Raw genomic sequence first — 16,679 nt, forward strand, 5'->3', positions numbered from 1 at the left:
ACAATTCACATCAAACTTTATTTTCCAGTTTCATAGAATCTTAAAATTAAGTACCTTGAAATGAACTACATTAAAGAATTTTTGATATTTGCTTTTGAAGTTATGTAATTTGCAAATATCTATTATGAAGTTATGTAATTTGCAAATATCTTATTATGATTTTCCCTAAAATAATAATAAACAGAAATGGAAAAAAAAAAGAAATTATTTAAAAAAATAATTTGTTACCTCTCAACAAAATTTATGGTAAATGTGTAAACAAGATTTGTGACATCTTTAATTTAAAACCTTTATTATAGTTTTCTCTTTTTTGTTTTTTTAGTTTTGTAGTTTATTTTTTGTATTTTTATTATTTTTTAAAGTTTAATTGTTTCTTATTATTTATTATTTTATAAAATAATTAAATTGTTTAAAGAAGTTAATTTTTTTTTCTTTCTTAAAAGTTATAACATGTTTCATGTTCTCACTGGGAAGGAAGAAAAAATGAAAGGTATTGAAAAAAGATCATCGGTAAGAAATTTTCAAACGCAACTGCTATTAATTACTTAAACTGCAACTTAATTACTTAAACTGCAACTTAATTACTTAATATTTCAGAAATTCTATTGTTAAAACGATATATATTTCTATCTAGATTGACATATGTCTTGATGATATTGTAAACAGCACAGAGATTTTTGGATCTGATACATGCATTATCTTATCCTTCCCAAATGGCTATTATAATCAATCAATGCCATACTTCCCTTTGACTGGTCCAGTCCAATTGGGCGTTATAAATTATCCCAAGGATGCTTTGTTAAAAAAGTATTCACTTCACTTGATAAAGCGTGATAATTTGTATGATTTAACCTTAAGCACTCCAGGCAGTTCAATTAAAAGAAATTACTTCATAAGTCTTGGGTTAAAAAGTTCTCAAGATCATGGTTTAGTTGCGTTATCGTTTGGAGAAAATCGCAAAGGAATTACTTTGAAATACAAGTTTGTATTTTGTAGTTACATACACTTGAATTATTTAATCTCAAATTATTTTTATTTGAATTTTAAACCTTTGCAAGTATTTCTTTAAAATCGCTCTAAATTATTTTTAGTACATTGTTAAATACCATAGTTAAGGTGACTTCAATGTTATATTTGAATTATAAGGCATTAAAAGATAAAGTAGAAGTTAGAAGATTATTATGTAGAAATTAAAATATGATCATAATATCCACTAAATAAACAATTAAGGTTTGAAAATTTATTTATGACTCATTTATTTAAAACTAAATGATGAGTCAAAGTCACCCCTATAGATGGGTAACTAAGACCTCAAAAAGGCATTTCATAATTGTTAGTTACTAGTTTTTTACCAATGTGCGGATATTGAATTGATGTTAGAAGATATATTTTTGAAACAAAAAATGTTAAAATGAACAACTGTTAGATAGTGATTTATAATTTTTTCAGTTCTATATAACCTAAGCATCTCTTACTAAAGTGCTGTTAGTTTGCTGATAACTCTTTTAAAAAACGTTTTTTCTTAAGTAGACAGATGTGTAAAAGTTTTGCCGACAAGAAAAATTCATTGTCTTTTACATTTTTATATGCTTTTTTAGCAAGTCTATATAAGAATACATTTCAAATTTTTTGAAACCTTCTTTCACATTCTTTTGACCAGAGGCTTCAATTTTGGTTATGAGGCTTTTTAGTAACATGGGAAACGTTTTTTTTTAGTATATGAATGTTAACTACAAATTGCAACAGCTGATAAAAAACATCAATTTCGGTTGCCACTTTAATATCTTCACTAACTTGTAAAGATTACTTTTAGTATTCTATCCTAAAAACAGAAATTGTGTTAAAAACAACATATCTATAGATATTATTTTTTGATAATTAAATCCAAAATGTTAAATTAAAAATCATTTAATGATATTCTAAACTTCACCCTAACCTTATGACCTTAGTCACCCTATAATTTTCTCTTTAAGTTATTTTTAACAAGTATTATAAGGTTGTCAACTAAAGCTATAATTAATAACTCAAAGATTTGTTGAGAATTGTTCTTCTTTTCTTGAGAGAAGTTCTTCTTTTCTTGAGAGAAGTTCTTAGCAGATGCAGAAATTAAAGGGATTTAATTGTATTGGTTTCTCTTGATTTTGAATAAAAATTCACTACATATTGATTAAAAAATAAAACCTTTTTTTATAGATTTAATAATATTACAAATGAGTTTGAAACATCAATAGATTGCAACTTTACTACAACACCGTTTTCACTCTTTATGCAGTATTACAATCAAAGTGATCAGTTTACATTAAACAAAGCTATTGGTGAAGTGATCAATTTTAACTTTGGAGATTATTATATGAAACATTCATCATTTTACAATACTAACTATGATTATTGGGCTCTTGGTACAAAAACTGAATACTCACCTGGCAAAGTAATTGCTGGTAACTTAAAAATACAATACAATCCCCAAGTTCTAACGTTTGAGCTGTCACACCCAACTACGAGTTCACTAGTTTCTGGATACTTTAGTCCATCATTTCCTTATTTAGTTGGAGAGCTTAATATTACACATGGAAATAGCATAGATATTAAAGGATCTGGTAGGATTGACATTGCTAACTACAAAGTTGAAGGAACTGTAAATGCTCAACCTTTCAATCAGCATATAACTGCAGTTGGTGTATGGGTCCCAGAAGACAAAGTTATAACAGTAGGTTTTATAGTTATGATGATTGATGATGATGGTGATGATAATGATGATGATGATGATGATTATAAATTCTTTTTTATAGCTGGATGCAAAAGTAAATGAAAACCCAGTATCATGGAAAGCAAACCTGACTACCATTGATGGCTTAAATTATGCTTCAAGTCTTCTTCAAATATCAAAAACAGTTTTAAAAAATAATTTCTCTTGGAACAGCAAAGTTTTCAACTCTGATTTATATGTTGCAGAAAAAAAACTATTTCAAGTAGCCAGTAATATTGAAAAATATTCAGATGGCATTAATCTTTTTGTTTCATTTTACTTGAAAGATTCTCTCTCAAAATTTAATTTGAAATTTAAAAACTCTTCATCGCTACAGGAAGTTAGTGTTGATGGGGTATTCCGAAATAAGACATATGGATATTCTTTGAGTTCACATGTTGAAGAGTTTTCAAACAGACTTAACTTAAATGTATTATCAAAAGGTTAGTATCTTTTTTCAGTAAACTTTATAAAATATTTTTATATATTTTCATTTGAAGTGGTTTAAATATTTATGAACTTTTAGTTGGTGTTTTCGAAGAATTTATTTCATTAAATCATTCAAGAAATCAATATTTCTCTACAACAGTTTTAAAAATAGTTGATCATGCATATATTAGTCTTAAAAAAAATAAACAGAAACTTGAGTGCGCTGGACAGCTCTATGGTTTGAATTTATTACTTGTAAAAGATTTGATGGAACATCATGAGAAAGCTTCAATTACAATGTCTTACACAAATTCTCAAACATTCAAACAAGTCTTTAACAGTGTAATGCTCTGAAACTTTTGTTGCTTTTATATAGTTTGTAATTATATAAAAAAATTTTTTTACTCTTATTTATATTTACTATAAGTTTTATATTTTATAGAAAAAATTATAAGTTTTGAAAAAGTTTTTAGTATTTGGACCATGAGAAACCATAACATTATTTTACTGAAAGTTCAATAATGGTATATATTAATGTTTTGAAGCTAAGTTTATTCATTAAGTTCATTTAAGTTTTTTTAGTTGTTATATTGTTGGTAAAGAAAAAATAAATTAGATCAATATAGAATAAATATAGAATAAATTAATGATAAAGTTTTTATTATTAGAGTTATAAGTTAATTACTTTTGCTTCTTTTTAGAAAATTATATTATAGTATATTTCATTTAAAACTTTTATTCAAATAAAATATACTATAATATAATTTAATTTTTAACACTTATCTTTTAATTTAAAAAAAAAGTTTTTCATTAAAGTTTTTAATAAAAAATATTTTTTAAGAGTATTCAAACTTTATATTTCTGAATAAGTGTGCAAATTTTTTATTTTCTGATTAGGACATATATTTTTATTAAACTAAAAGAAATGATAGATTTTATATCTATGGCTTCCATTCATTCAGATTAAATGTTCATAAGTTTTTATTCGTTTAAATTTAAGGTTCATAAACTTTATGTTATATAATAATATAGCATCTTGTTTACATGTGTAAGTAAGTCACTTATTTGTTGGGTTTGATGATAATAAATTTAAATGTCATTGTCCTGAAGGGACAATGTATTATGATGATCATGCCAAATGGTTACCTTACCTAGTGGTAATGGTGATGTTGTAGTGACCATATTTGTGGTATCCATGTTTTGTGATGGCTGTTTCATTCAGTGCATTTTGTATTAACCTTGGTAGTAAAAATAAACAAACCAATAAGATAAAGATAAAAATTAAACATAATTAGAATATATAAGATATAGGAACTGAAAATATTTGAAAAAACTAAAAATTTTAATCGTCATGGTTAACTGTGATTACACAGCCTGGAATGCTGCTTTTTTTGGTTTCAAGACAAAATTTTTATACTGCTTATCTATTTACATAAAGAGCTCCTGTTATGACTTTGGGTTAGTTAGCAGGAATGAAGTGATTGCATAGCTTATTGCTTAGGGTGTCATGCACATCTATGATTGGTTCGTTTATTAAAAACATGAATTTATCTCTAATTATTAAAAATATTAATTAAAAAAAAACATTATTACTCATCAAATTTTTTAATCAATTTTTTAGAAGAATTTATGGCCTTTCAAGTAAGTTTTCATCTGTTGAAATATTTACTTGATCTACGAGCTTTTTGTGAATTTGAATTCTTTTAAACTTTCATCATAGATTTTATAGCTGTTATCTTTTGATTTGCAAATCTCCAATAGTCCAATCCTTGGCCTAGGCATGTACTTAGGTATGAAGGAATATATTTAATGCATTCTTTTTATTATTTCTTTTTAAGTTAGTTCTCTCTCTACCTCACGGTTTTCATTCTACCTCATGGTTCCCATGGTTACCTCACGGTTTTCTTTTTGTACAGTTGCTATTCTTATTTTTTTTCATCTTTTCCACAAGAATAACTCTGAAAATAATGTCCATTATTCTCAGATCACTAAATTTTATATTTTATCTACTTTTTTTTATTTTATATTTTTTGAAAAATTTTAACAATTTTATTAAATAGAAGCAAATAAAATAAAAAATAAACTTTTGATAATTGACAACAAACTAGACTTCTTCTGAAACTTTTAAATAGGAGTAATCACTTGTTTTATTTACTTGTTATTTACTTTATTTTTGATCATATTTATTTTTGATTTTAACTTGAGTCTTTACCTTTCTTTGATGCTCATGTTTTATCTCATTTTTCTTTATTTTTAAATTTGAAATCTTAATAAATAAAAGTTTGAAAATAAAATAAAATTATATATATATAAAAAGTATTTTTTATATTTGCATTTATGTATGTATTTTATGCAGATATTACATTGTGATAACGGTAATACTTTTTTCCTTGTTATTTATATTCTTGTTTTGAATGGGCTTGGCAATAAGACTGAATTTGTCTTCTTCTTGCCCCAAACCGTGTATATTCATTTTGTAAAAGTCTAATTTTGTAAAAAAATTCTTTATGGCAAAATACATTCATTACAGATATAAAAAAAAAAGCAAGTGTATTTTTCTCTCATATCTCAGAACTAGTCTAGTTCTATTACCTTTACAAAAAATGAGGCAGAACTATATGAAAAAACTTTAACTCTCTAAATCTAATGACCACACTCTGTCATCCCAAAGAAACAGGTTAATCCATTGTTAAACATCCGGATCATTCCTTCCAAACTTCCTGTTGCTGATATTTATGTTATTTCTCACATTTTTTAGAATTCTCTTCATTACTCTCAAAAGTATTTATCAAGTGCTTTATTGAATCTTGCTTTCCAGTTTGCTTGAAAATGGCATCTGTACTTCTGAGTTTTAAAAACTGTGGAGATTGCCTTGACCCCTCTAACTATAACTAGCAGAGTATCTTTTTGTTATAACTGTTCCCTCATATAGAAAAAAGTTTTAGTTTTTTTCCACGAATGTTTGTGCTTTGGAATCTTTGGAATTCTCTTCAGTCTTCATATTTTCATAACAAATTTTCTTTTTTTGGAAATTTTTTTTCTTTTTTTTAGAAATTTTCAACAAATAAGATCATGCAATTTAAAAATGTAAAAATAAATAAGATGTAATAAAGTAGTCTATTGTAATTACATATGATATTACTGGTTATTATTACTGATATTTCTAGTTCAGTTTTATTATTATTTTATTTAGTTTTCAGCAAAAAATTTTTTATTTATTTTTTTTATTTTTAGTATTAATTTTCTTTTTAAGTATTTTAATGTTCAGTCGAAAAAAAAATTTTTTTTTTTCATAGACATTGAGTTATCAAACATCTTTGAACAACAACCTTGATGAAAATATTTTTTTATCAATTCAAACAGATTATTTAAATTACAATGGCACTTATGAATTTTATAATAATGCATCGAGTTTAAGTTTGCATTTGTTCAATCGCACAAGATTTACAGAAGAAGACCTTCTAGGTATTTATGTCAACAAAATTATTTAATAAAATTTTTTTTTAATAATAAAATTTTGAATGGATAAGAGTGAATGGATAATTTTTAATGGATAAGAAATACTTTGTTGCATTAAACATTTATACAAATGGTATTTAATTTTATATAAAATTTTCTTTTTGCTTTTCTTAGACATTCAATCTGATGATGCAATTTCTTTGCCATCATATGAAGTTGTTACCTTTTGGTGGCAAGATAGCGCATTAAAGAAAATTGAGTTAAAAACACAACCAATTGGAATTTTTTCAATTGAATTTAGTTTAAATGATTATATTGTAAAGACAAAACAAAATGACACTTCATATTTTGAACCTTTGTTTGTTTTTAATATTCAGCAAGATAATTCCATTTATTTTAAGATAATGAAAGAAAACCTTTTTTTGAATAATTTATTTTTACTATATGAAAATGATATTGAAAATGTGAAGATTATCATATCAACTATATTTGGACAGTTTGCCGAACAAGTACTAAACAAACTTGACATTAGCAAAGAAAAAAAAATGATAATGCTTGATAACCTTAAAAGTTCTGCCTTTATGTACTTTACAAATTTAGAATGCAATGGTGAAGATGTGTACAAGAAATTTATAAATCATAGATTAACAGAAGATGAAATAACAGATTTTATTCTTAAATTAATATATATTTCTAATTCAAGTGAAACTTCAAAATCCGTTAAAAATGTTCAACTTGCAAGCACTAAAAACAGTACAATTAATATGTTTTATTCTATGGCTTGGTTATTGTTGAATGAATCTAGTGGAAGTTCATTTGACAGAGAATTTGTTTCTCATGCTAAAAATTTTATTGATATAATACATTCTTCATTTAACTCTGATTTTATGAAACCATCTAACCAACAAAAGTTTGATCAGCTAACACAGCATTTTTCTTCAGATATGAAGACCAAGTTCTCTTTAGCTGTTCAAAACATTGTAGAATTTTTAAAAAGTTGGAAATATTGGCCTGATGGAACTTTTGATGAGAATTTAATAAATTTTTTTGAAGAACTCAGTAATAATAAAACAATTAAGGTTTTAATTTTGGATTGGGAAAAACAGTTTATTAACTTCTTTCTTAAGCAAAGTAAAGTGCCTGATGAAATATCTAACAGCATTGCATTGTTTACTGATGATTTAGATTATGTTAAACTTGTATCAAATGTGCTGAAGTATATTTTATATAATATGAATGTTACAGAAAATGTTGAAATTCATTTAAATGAAATTCTCAGTTCTGCTACGCTTGATCAGGTTTTATATAAATTTTGTAGCATTGTTACTCTCCATGGTAATTTGAATGAAGACAACAGTTTTTTCCTGGAATATTTGAAAAATCAAAATAGCACAATGTTTTTTGAAAAATCAAAGATGGCTATGTCAAGATATAAAATCCCTAAAGACTTTCTTGATGAAGTTTTTAGTTTTTTGGAAAAGAAACAGCCGTTAGAACAATATAAAGATATATTAAAACTAGCTACAACTTCTTATTCATCTAAAATATTTATGAATGCTATTGATCGAGCAAATAGTTCATTGTTGTTAAAATTTCTTAGTTTACTTTTAAAAGAGGAAAATGAGTACTTGCAAACAATGAAAATTCTTGTTTCTAATGAAACCCAAGCAATTCAAAAAGTGAAAAATGTTTATAAAATGTTTTTAAAATCTGAATATGTTTCACAAAATGGTATCCAAGATTTTAAACAACTGAATGATTTTTTAAGTGAAATATTCTTTGAGGATCAGAATATTTCCAATAAATTGAAATTACTGGGCTTAGATTACCATAATAAATTAAAGATTTTACTGAAAGAAAGAGTCTCATCAAATTGGTACAATAGAATTATAGGTTTTATTAATAAAGTTGAAAAGCATTTAATTGATGTTGATGTTCAAAAACTTTCAATTAATGCAACACTTGAAATTCTGAAGTTTGTTGAGCAAGTTCACCAGGATGCTTCTCTATTTGTGGGGAATAAGCTAGGTAACTATTTGTATGAGGACATTGTTTCATTATCAAAAGGATTACTTTCAAGAACGATTTTTAATGGCGAAGATGCCCTTAGTATTTTAACAAGGTAAGTTATGAAAGTTTTTTAAGTTTTCAGTTCTAATATATACAATTTCAAATTTTTTGTCTATTTTAATTTTAGACTTTCAATTGATTTGAATGAGAAACTTTTATTCCTCTTGAGATTATTGAAGCAGTTTTCAGAGACAGAGTTAAAACATTTTACTCAGAATTTTGTTAAAAACAACCAAATTGATTACTATAAAGTTTATCAATCAATTTGGGATAAAAAATTTTCTAGTAAAGATAACATTAAACATGTCAGTGGGTTATTGAATGGCTTGGAACAGTATCTTTCTGATGAATCAATTAAATGGACTGGAAACTACTCTTTAATAAACACTTTAAGCAACCTTATTTTTGTCATACAGTCTGTAAATTATTCTGATATCAATATGTTTATTGATAGCTACAAACAAATTGATTTGAATAGCTTAAACAATTCTACAATAGATGCTTACATAAGTATGCTTCTTCATATTATGGGCCAAGTTGAAATTAATAATAAAAGTATTGATTTGATCATTTATGAATATATTCCAAAGTTAATGCAATTTTCTAAAACATCTTCTGATTATTTGGACTTATTTTTATCAAAGTATATCAGGCTATTAGAAAATGGAAAGCACAGCATAAGTAATGGTTTTCAGTATCTTAAAGACAATTTAAAAAATCAAAAACAGAATAAATTTATAAAGTTCTTGATTGAGGTATTTGTTCCTGGTATTGATGGATTACTAGCATTAATTGAAGAATATAATCCAGAATTTTTGAGTTTTTTTGATGACCATGATCATGCTTGTTTAGATCTGTTAAAGAAACTGGAAACCAATGAAACTTTTCAATACAATACATTAGTTCAATTTCCAGTAATTAACTATGTCAGTGGGAAATCAGATTTTAACACAACAGCCTGTAACATTCGTAAACACCTTGGTATAATTATAAGATTAAAAAAAGATGACATGTTTTTAGACAAAGTTTTAAATCAAGTTGATAACATTGTTTTGAAATTGTTTGATGAAGCTAAAACAGAAGCGTTGGTTTCTCAAAAAACAGTATACATTTTGTTTATTTTGATTGAAATATGACATTTGTAGTCATTTCCATTGTCATTTATGATTACTTTTTATTTTATATAACTATTTTTTTTAGTATTATTTATTTTTATTATTAGTTAGTAATATTTTTTATATCTTTTAGACTCACTTTTTAAGTGTCTTTAGTGTCCTTTTGTGTGTTTTTTACACAAAATCATGCCAAAAAAAAAATGTTCAGAAAGCATGTAGGAAGAAGAATCTAAACATTGCAAATAATTAAAGTTTCATTTCTTATTTGTTTAACTTTTACTTTTTAATTACTTGTCACTGCTAGTTATTATAAATATTTATAATAACTTATTATAATAGTTATTATAAATATTACATATTTATAATAACTAGCAGTTAGCAACTTTTATAGAGAATGAAAAGTACATACATCGACTATCAAATAGCCTGATTCGCAACAGAGTGCTGCTACATTGACTGAGGGTTTGGTTTAGGTCATCATCAAGGTCAGGCTTAGGGTTAGGGTTATTGCAAGGTTTAAATATGGTTATATACTGTAATTAATCGTTTTTGTAAATAGATGAAAACAAAAATGAAATATATATAATAAATAAATAAAAATAACAAAAATAAATATAAAAAACACATATAAATTTAAAACTTAAAAAATACTTTCAAACAAATATAGATTTAAATATGTATAAATAAAAATAAAAATATAATAAAAATAAAAAATAATTATATTTATGATAAAATAGTATAGAAAAAGTTAAAAAAAAACAAACATAACGGGAACAAAAAAACATGTCCCCGTAAATGCCGACTAGGAGAGTATATATATATATATTTTTTGTTATTCACCTCCTCAAGGCCGAGAAGGCCACTACAGATGAGGAGGCTACTTAATAGTGGTTATAACCCTCTTTCAACTCTATAACTCTAAAACACGAACCTTGATGAACAAGGCTGCTGCGCGGAGAAACAAGTTGAGCGCGGTGCTACTAGGGACGTGGTGGGTATCGAACTCGGAACCTCTCGCTTATGAAGCGAGCGCTTTACCACTACACCACTACCGCATGTATGTATATATAATATGTCTATATATATTAAAATACAATATATAAAATTATAAAAGATTTGCTTTACTTTTATTATTATAAAGTTTTTATATATTTAAATATTATGTAATTTAGGGTGTTGGTTTGTTTACAGCATTCAGAAACATGAATTTTAAATCAAAATTAATGTTACATAACATTACTTTCAATATTATTTTACCGTTATTATCTTCATTAAAATATTTTGAAGCCTATAGATTTCACCAACAGTATTTGAGTTTGGAAAAGCAAGACTTTTTAAAAATTATTGAAAGTTATTTTTTTACTCGCTTTCAACATTTTACTATGATACCTGTTGACAAATTTCTTAATGAAAATATTCCAGTTGCTATAAAATCCTCTAAAAATCATTTGAAACACGCTACTCTTATAACTATGAAAAATATTGATAAAATGAAGGCACAGTTTTCAAATCAACTGTTTGTTGTAAATCCAATAAGTTATGTAAAAAACATACCAAAAAATATTTTTGACCAGCTCTCTAAAAATATCAGGAAGAATCGAACCATGCATACTCATCGTTTACATATCCTTGAAGGTAAAATTCGAAATACTCATCAAATACTTATAAACAAAATGGCAAAAAAAGCAGATCTTGTGCAAGAGATTATTGAGAAGTTACAAAATAGTTCTAAAAAATTAATTTTTGAAACTTTTCCAGTTATATCTAAAGATAATGTTTTGCTTGAGAAGTTAATAAATAACTCTGAAAATAATATTGTTAATGTTAATCTCAAGCAAAAGCTTATAATTTTATCAAACATTTCCAGAAACTTAAGAAGTCAGAAATTTGAAGCAGTTTACTTTTTTGATGTTAAAAGCAATTTAACTAAAAAATTTGATTTATTTATGAAAGATATAAAAGACAGGTTTATTGATGCTGACAATTTGCACTTGATACAGAAATCATTTAAATATTTGATAATGGATTTTAAGCAGTTTACAAACCAACTTATATATCCTCAAGTAGCTTACATTGTCACATATCTTGATGGAAACATATGTCAATTTAAGTTGAATCTAAGTCAAATTTATAAAGAAAATAATGATAGTTACTTATTTAAATGGCAAAAATCTTATGATGCTGTTCAGACTGAAATATACAAAGAATATAAGAAATTGAGGGTAACAATTTGTATTATTTATATTTATGGTGTACTTTTTTTAATTATATAGTTGAATAATTTTTGAAAGACCCAATTTCTTTTATATACCTTTTAAAGTGTATTTAAGCCATGATGAGCCGTGACCAATAATGGCTCATCACAGCTTTTGATATGAAGGAAATCCATGATGGCTATGTTGGTAACTTTAGGCCAACAATGACCTCATGGTTTTGCTATCTTTATTTTTTTATTTAAAAATTTTTTTTTTTTAGGGTTTACATTTAACCGCTGAAAGAAACAACATAAACAAAGAATTTCTTAAATTTGGAGCTATTCATAAGTTATTAGAAGTTCAAATTGAACCTTTCATTCAAAATTACATTGGTAAAATAGACAATATAATAAAAATACAATCAGAAAAAGTACATTTTTACTATAATGTACTTTACCCTTACATCAGTCAAAGACCTGAGTTGATAATTGAAGCAGGATTAAAGATATATCAAAGACAGTTAATGCACATTGCTTTGATTGTAAACAAAGCTATCGCTATTAAGCCATTAAGCCAGTTTGAAGCTTATACTGGTAAACTTTTTCAAGTTGCTTTTGGGAAGAAAAAAACAACAATATTTGCACCATTACCAAGTGAGTGTTTATAATGATATTTTATATTATAATATTTGAAAAAATAACACTTTTCAAACTTTTCAAGTTTTTTCATTCACTTTTAAGATTTTTATAGTTCGTTTTAAGAAAATTAGGAAGGTTCTTTCATTATTAATAATGAATTATGTCTTTTATTATTAAGAATATATAATGCCTGAGATTATTAGGAATGTACAATGTCTTTTATATTAAGAGTATATAATGTCTTTCCTTATTAGAAAGGTATAATCAGATATGACCAGTTCATTATTATACAATTACAATTATTTTAAATAAAAATATTGTTATGCTGTATCTAATATATTTAACAACTTTTATTTACTTTCATCCAATAAAAATAGTTTTGCATTAGATAAAAGTACCATCCAATACAAAACTATTTAGCAAAGTCATACCCTCAAAACAGTTCTTTAATAACTTTTTTAACATTCCAAATAATAAATTGTTTTTTTTTTATTCTGTGACTGAAGATGAAATATCTATCCTCATTACAAACATGTCTTACACTGAAAAAGGTCCTAAAAACTTTCTTTTATTATATATATATATTTTTTTGCAAACATTTCTTTTTAAACTCAAACTTAGATGCTTATTTTGCAATGGATTTGATGGACGGCTTTCAAGATGGTTTTCAAGAAAGATCAGATGTAAGAGTTAATCCTAGATGACTTATCAAATACATTATCATTCATGAATATAGGAAGATCTAGATTGTTGCAATAATGATTTGCTGAAAAAATTGAGTTTTATCCATGTTAAAGTTCACCAGCCACCACATCAACACAATAAGTGAGTTTATGGAGAAGACCAGCATGCCAAGCTTTATCAAAGGCTTTTGAAATGTCCAGAGTGATAGCCTTAACTTCTCTACATTTATCTAATGCTAGATAAAACCTATCAGTTATTACCATTAACAAATTAGCAATAGAACTAGAGGATCGAAAATCCATATTTATGATCAGAAAGTTATAAGATTCAAGATGAGAGATTAAGTGTTTGCTAATTTAAGACTCAAAAGCCTTGTTTATGAAAGAAGACAGTTGTTAGACAAGTCAGATTGCTCTCCAGAATTTTTAAAAATAATGATAACCAATGTCGCTTTCCAGCAGGCTGGAAATTAAGACTCTGATAAACACTTGTTAAATAATTTGAAAGTATAAATAACAGCTCCGGAAAACACTTTTGCTAGACTATAGCAGGTATGTTGTTCTAACCACAAGCTGTAGAAGTGTCTAAGCAGGAAATTATTTTGGATATTTGGACTTTAAAGTAGTGAAATCCAGAGGTATGTTGATAAAAAGTTTTTAGCAAACAATTTTTGAGATGAAATACGAGATTTTGTGAGCAGAGAATAGCAGGCTTTGGCATTAGGCAAAACCTTTTAGCGATGATTTTTAGCAATAATAAGTCAGTCAGTCATATTTATCGCCAATACAGTTCTTTATAAAACAGATCTCTGGAAAATTGTTTTGTGGATAAATATGAAAGTAATGGTTACAATTGGAAATTACAGCAGCATAATGAGAGGAAAACCATGGAGAAGAGTGAGGCTTGACTTATAATAGATTCCGTACCAGCCTGAATCCAACGAAATTACACAAGAAGCACATTTGTCAGCAGGAAGACAAAAGATTTCTATCCAAGAGCCATCACAAAGAAAATCACAGAAAGAGTCTCAGGCAGCTTTATGGTAGTTGTAAGAGGTACAATGAAAGTGGATCCTGAAGATGAAAAAGAATGAGATTTTTGAGAGATTAAACCGTGATCAGAAGCACCTTTGGGTAAATGTGGAGAAACTGAGCACTGACTTGAATCAGAAACAAGTCATAAGTTGAGTAGAGAAGGTAAATGATTCCGATTGTTTGGAAAGCAAGTTGGAATGTTGACTATTTGTTTTAAAACTCTGATTCTTTGTTTATGCGATTTTTTCTTAGCACCTCTTGACTAAATCAATTTACTTTTTGTTCTTTATTGTCCTCTTTCTTGTCGAGACTGCACTCTTTTAGATGTACTCTCTGTTCAAATCTTTCTCTCTCTTCCTAATATTGTTGCTATCAGTGACTTTTGTGCTCATGACACTGAATGGCTTGACTCTGATATCACTGACCTTGATGGTTCAAATTATTTGTCATTCTCAATATCTCACACAGTAAACTTTGTGAATTGTTTGTCAAGGATCCCTATTCACTTACCTTCCTGCTCAGTTTCCTCTCTTATCTTTGGTTTGGTGGTTTAGACCTAGCTTTGATCTCACTAAAGCCTTTAGCTTATAATTCCTCTTTATCAGATTTACATTATAATTCTTACTACTAACTTAAAGTTGACTAGGACTCTTTTTGAGACTTTCTTTATGATTTATTTATGTTTTATTATATTAGTCAAGTAACCATCCACAAATAGTTAAGGAAGGTCTTTTGTATCTATCTCAAATGATTTAGATCATTAATTTGAGATTTACTTCTTTAGGTAAATAGTTGTTTATATTGTTTATGAATAATATACTAGTTTCTAAAAGAATCTTTAATTTGATGCTTTGGTACATTTGGTACATTTCTAAAATGTAGCACAATAAAAAGTTTTACTTTTTTTTAGTCTATGTTGATTTAGTTGGCGATAGATAGCCAACAATCATTTTAACTAACGCAATAATAATATTTTTTTGCTATTTTTAAATTTACTTTTATGAAACTTAAATCAAACTGTATTTTTTTGATATAATTTGTCATTTAGTTGTTTGTTTTATTCGTTTGCAGGAACTGCGTATCTTTTTACAAAAAGTTTAATTACGTTTGATGGAAAGGCAATTTTTTTTCCAACTGATTTTCAATCTAAAAAATGTGTTTTTTTACTTGCTCGCGATTTTTTGTGGAAACGTTTTTCAATTTACATTCGGGCAAATATTTTTATTGTTGATTTCAATAATAGTTCAGTTCAAATTGAAATGGATACTAGAAAAGTAAAAGCTATGTTTATTATGCTTTTTTTTATTTATTTTTGAGCATTTTTTAAATTTTTTTGTGTTTACATTTTCTTATACTTAAAATATATATGTATATTATCCGTTATTTTTTGTTTTGTTTTATTGGAATATATAGGTACATGTGTATGGCACAGATCACACTATTGATCTCCCTGTTCAGATAAACTTTATGTCAGTTACAAGATTACCAAATCTAGTAAAAATTAAGCATGCATTTGGTTTAGTAATCTATTGCAGACTAGATGTATTTTCTTGCAATATTACTGTATCAGGGTATTATCACAATAAAACATTAGGTAAAATATTTTGATATTAAGTTAGTTTTTTGATTTTCCAATACATAATTACATTACTGTTTTAAGACTTTTTAATTTCTGCTTTTATTAATAGCAGATTTTATTTATTTAACATTAACACTTAATGATTTGATTTTAAGGTCTTTTTTAATTTCTTTTTTTATTAGTAGCGGATTTTATTTATTTAACATTAATACTTAATGATTTGATTTTAAGGTCTTTTTGGTACAAATAATGTTGATCACTCAGATGATTTACGAACACCGAATGGAAAATTAGCTTTAGATCTTTTAGAATTTTTAAATGCTTTTGAAATGAGTAAAAAGTGCTTTATTTCTGATCCTTCTCAAATTTTCTCAAACCAAATTGCTAAAATCAGGGCAGAAAAAGAACCAAAGTGCATTGATGTTTTTAACCAAATAAGGTTTGGAAATCTTTAGCCAAAGTGTTGCAGTTTTAAATTGTTATTTTAAAAACTTAATAAGACAATATTTTGAATATTGTCTTCATTGTTTTTATATATAGAATATGCGTTGTTTAAATATATGAAATTAATATTTTTAGTCAAGATAATTTCATGGTAAAGACTGCATTTTTATTGGCTTGTTCTCTTGAAGATATTTGTCTTGTTGCATCCTCTTTTATGAATCGTCCCAGTGAGGATTCTAAACACATGCTTTCTTTTCCTCCTATTTGTGGTAAATTAATACAAATA

The 16,679-nt window shown here is 26.2% G+C and overlaps 1 protein-coding gene across 2 annotated transcripts in view; it reads left to right on the top strand.

The window, feature by feature from the left end:
• The window catches only part of LOC101240168 (uncharacterized), a 72,272-nt gene that overhangs the window by 48,580 nt on the left and 7,013 nt on the right, over window positions 1-16,679 (top strand). For both annotated transcript variants that reach the window (XM_065811599.1, XM_065811600.1), the window contains 14 exons: window positions 444-510; window positions 635-981; window positions 2,194-2,707; window positions 2,790-3,189; window positions 3,273-3,517; window positions 6,472-6,640; window positions 6,809-8,756; window positions 8,832-9,807; window positions 10,992-12,041; window positions 12,295-12,667; window positions 15,442-15,644; window positions 15,784-15,964; window positions 16,181-16,388; window positions 16,529-16,662. In XM_065811599.1, the coding sequence (XP_065667671.1) occupies window positions 444-510; window positions 635-981; window positions 2,194-2,707; window positions 2,790-3,189; window positions 3,273-3,517; window positions 6,472-6,640; window positions 6,809-8,756; window positions 8,832-9,807; window positions 10,992-12,041; window positions 12,295-12,667; window positions 15,442-15,644; window positions 15,784-15,964; window positions 16,181-16,388; window positions 16,529-16,662 (6,815 nt within the window). The remainder of the gene's footprint in view (window positions 1-443; window positions 511-634; window positions 982-2,193; window positions 2,708-2,789; window positions 3,190-3,272; window positions 3,518-6,471; window positions 6,641-6,808; window positions 8,757-8,831; window positions 9,808-10,991; window positions 12,042-12,294; window positions 12,668-15,441; window positions 15,645-15,783; window positions 15,965-16,180; window positions 16,389-16,528; window positions 16,663-16,679) is intronic.

Source organism: Hydra vulgaris, chromosome 12, assembly GCF_038396675.1.
Source record: "Hydra vulgaris chromosome 12, alternate assembly HydraT2T_AEP".
NCBI classification, from domain to species: Eukaryota; Metazoa; Cnidaria; class Hydrozoa; order Anthoathecata; family Hydridae; genus Hydra; species Hydra vulgaris.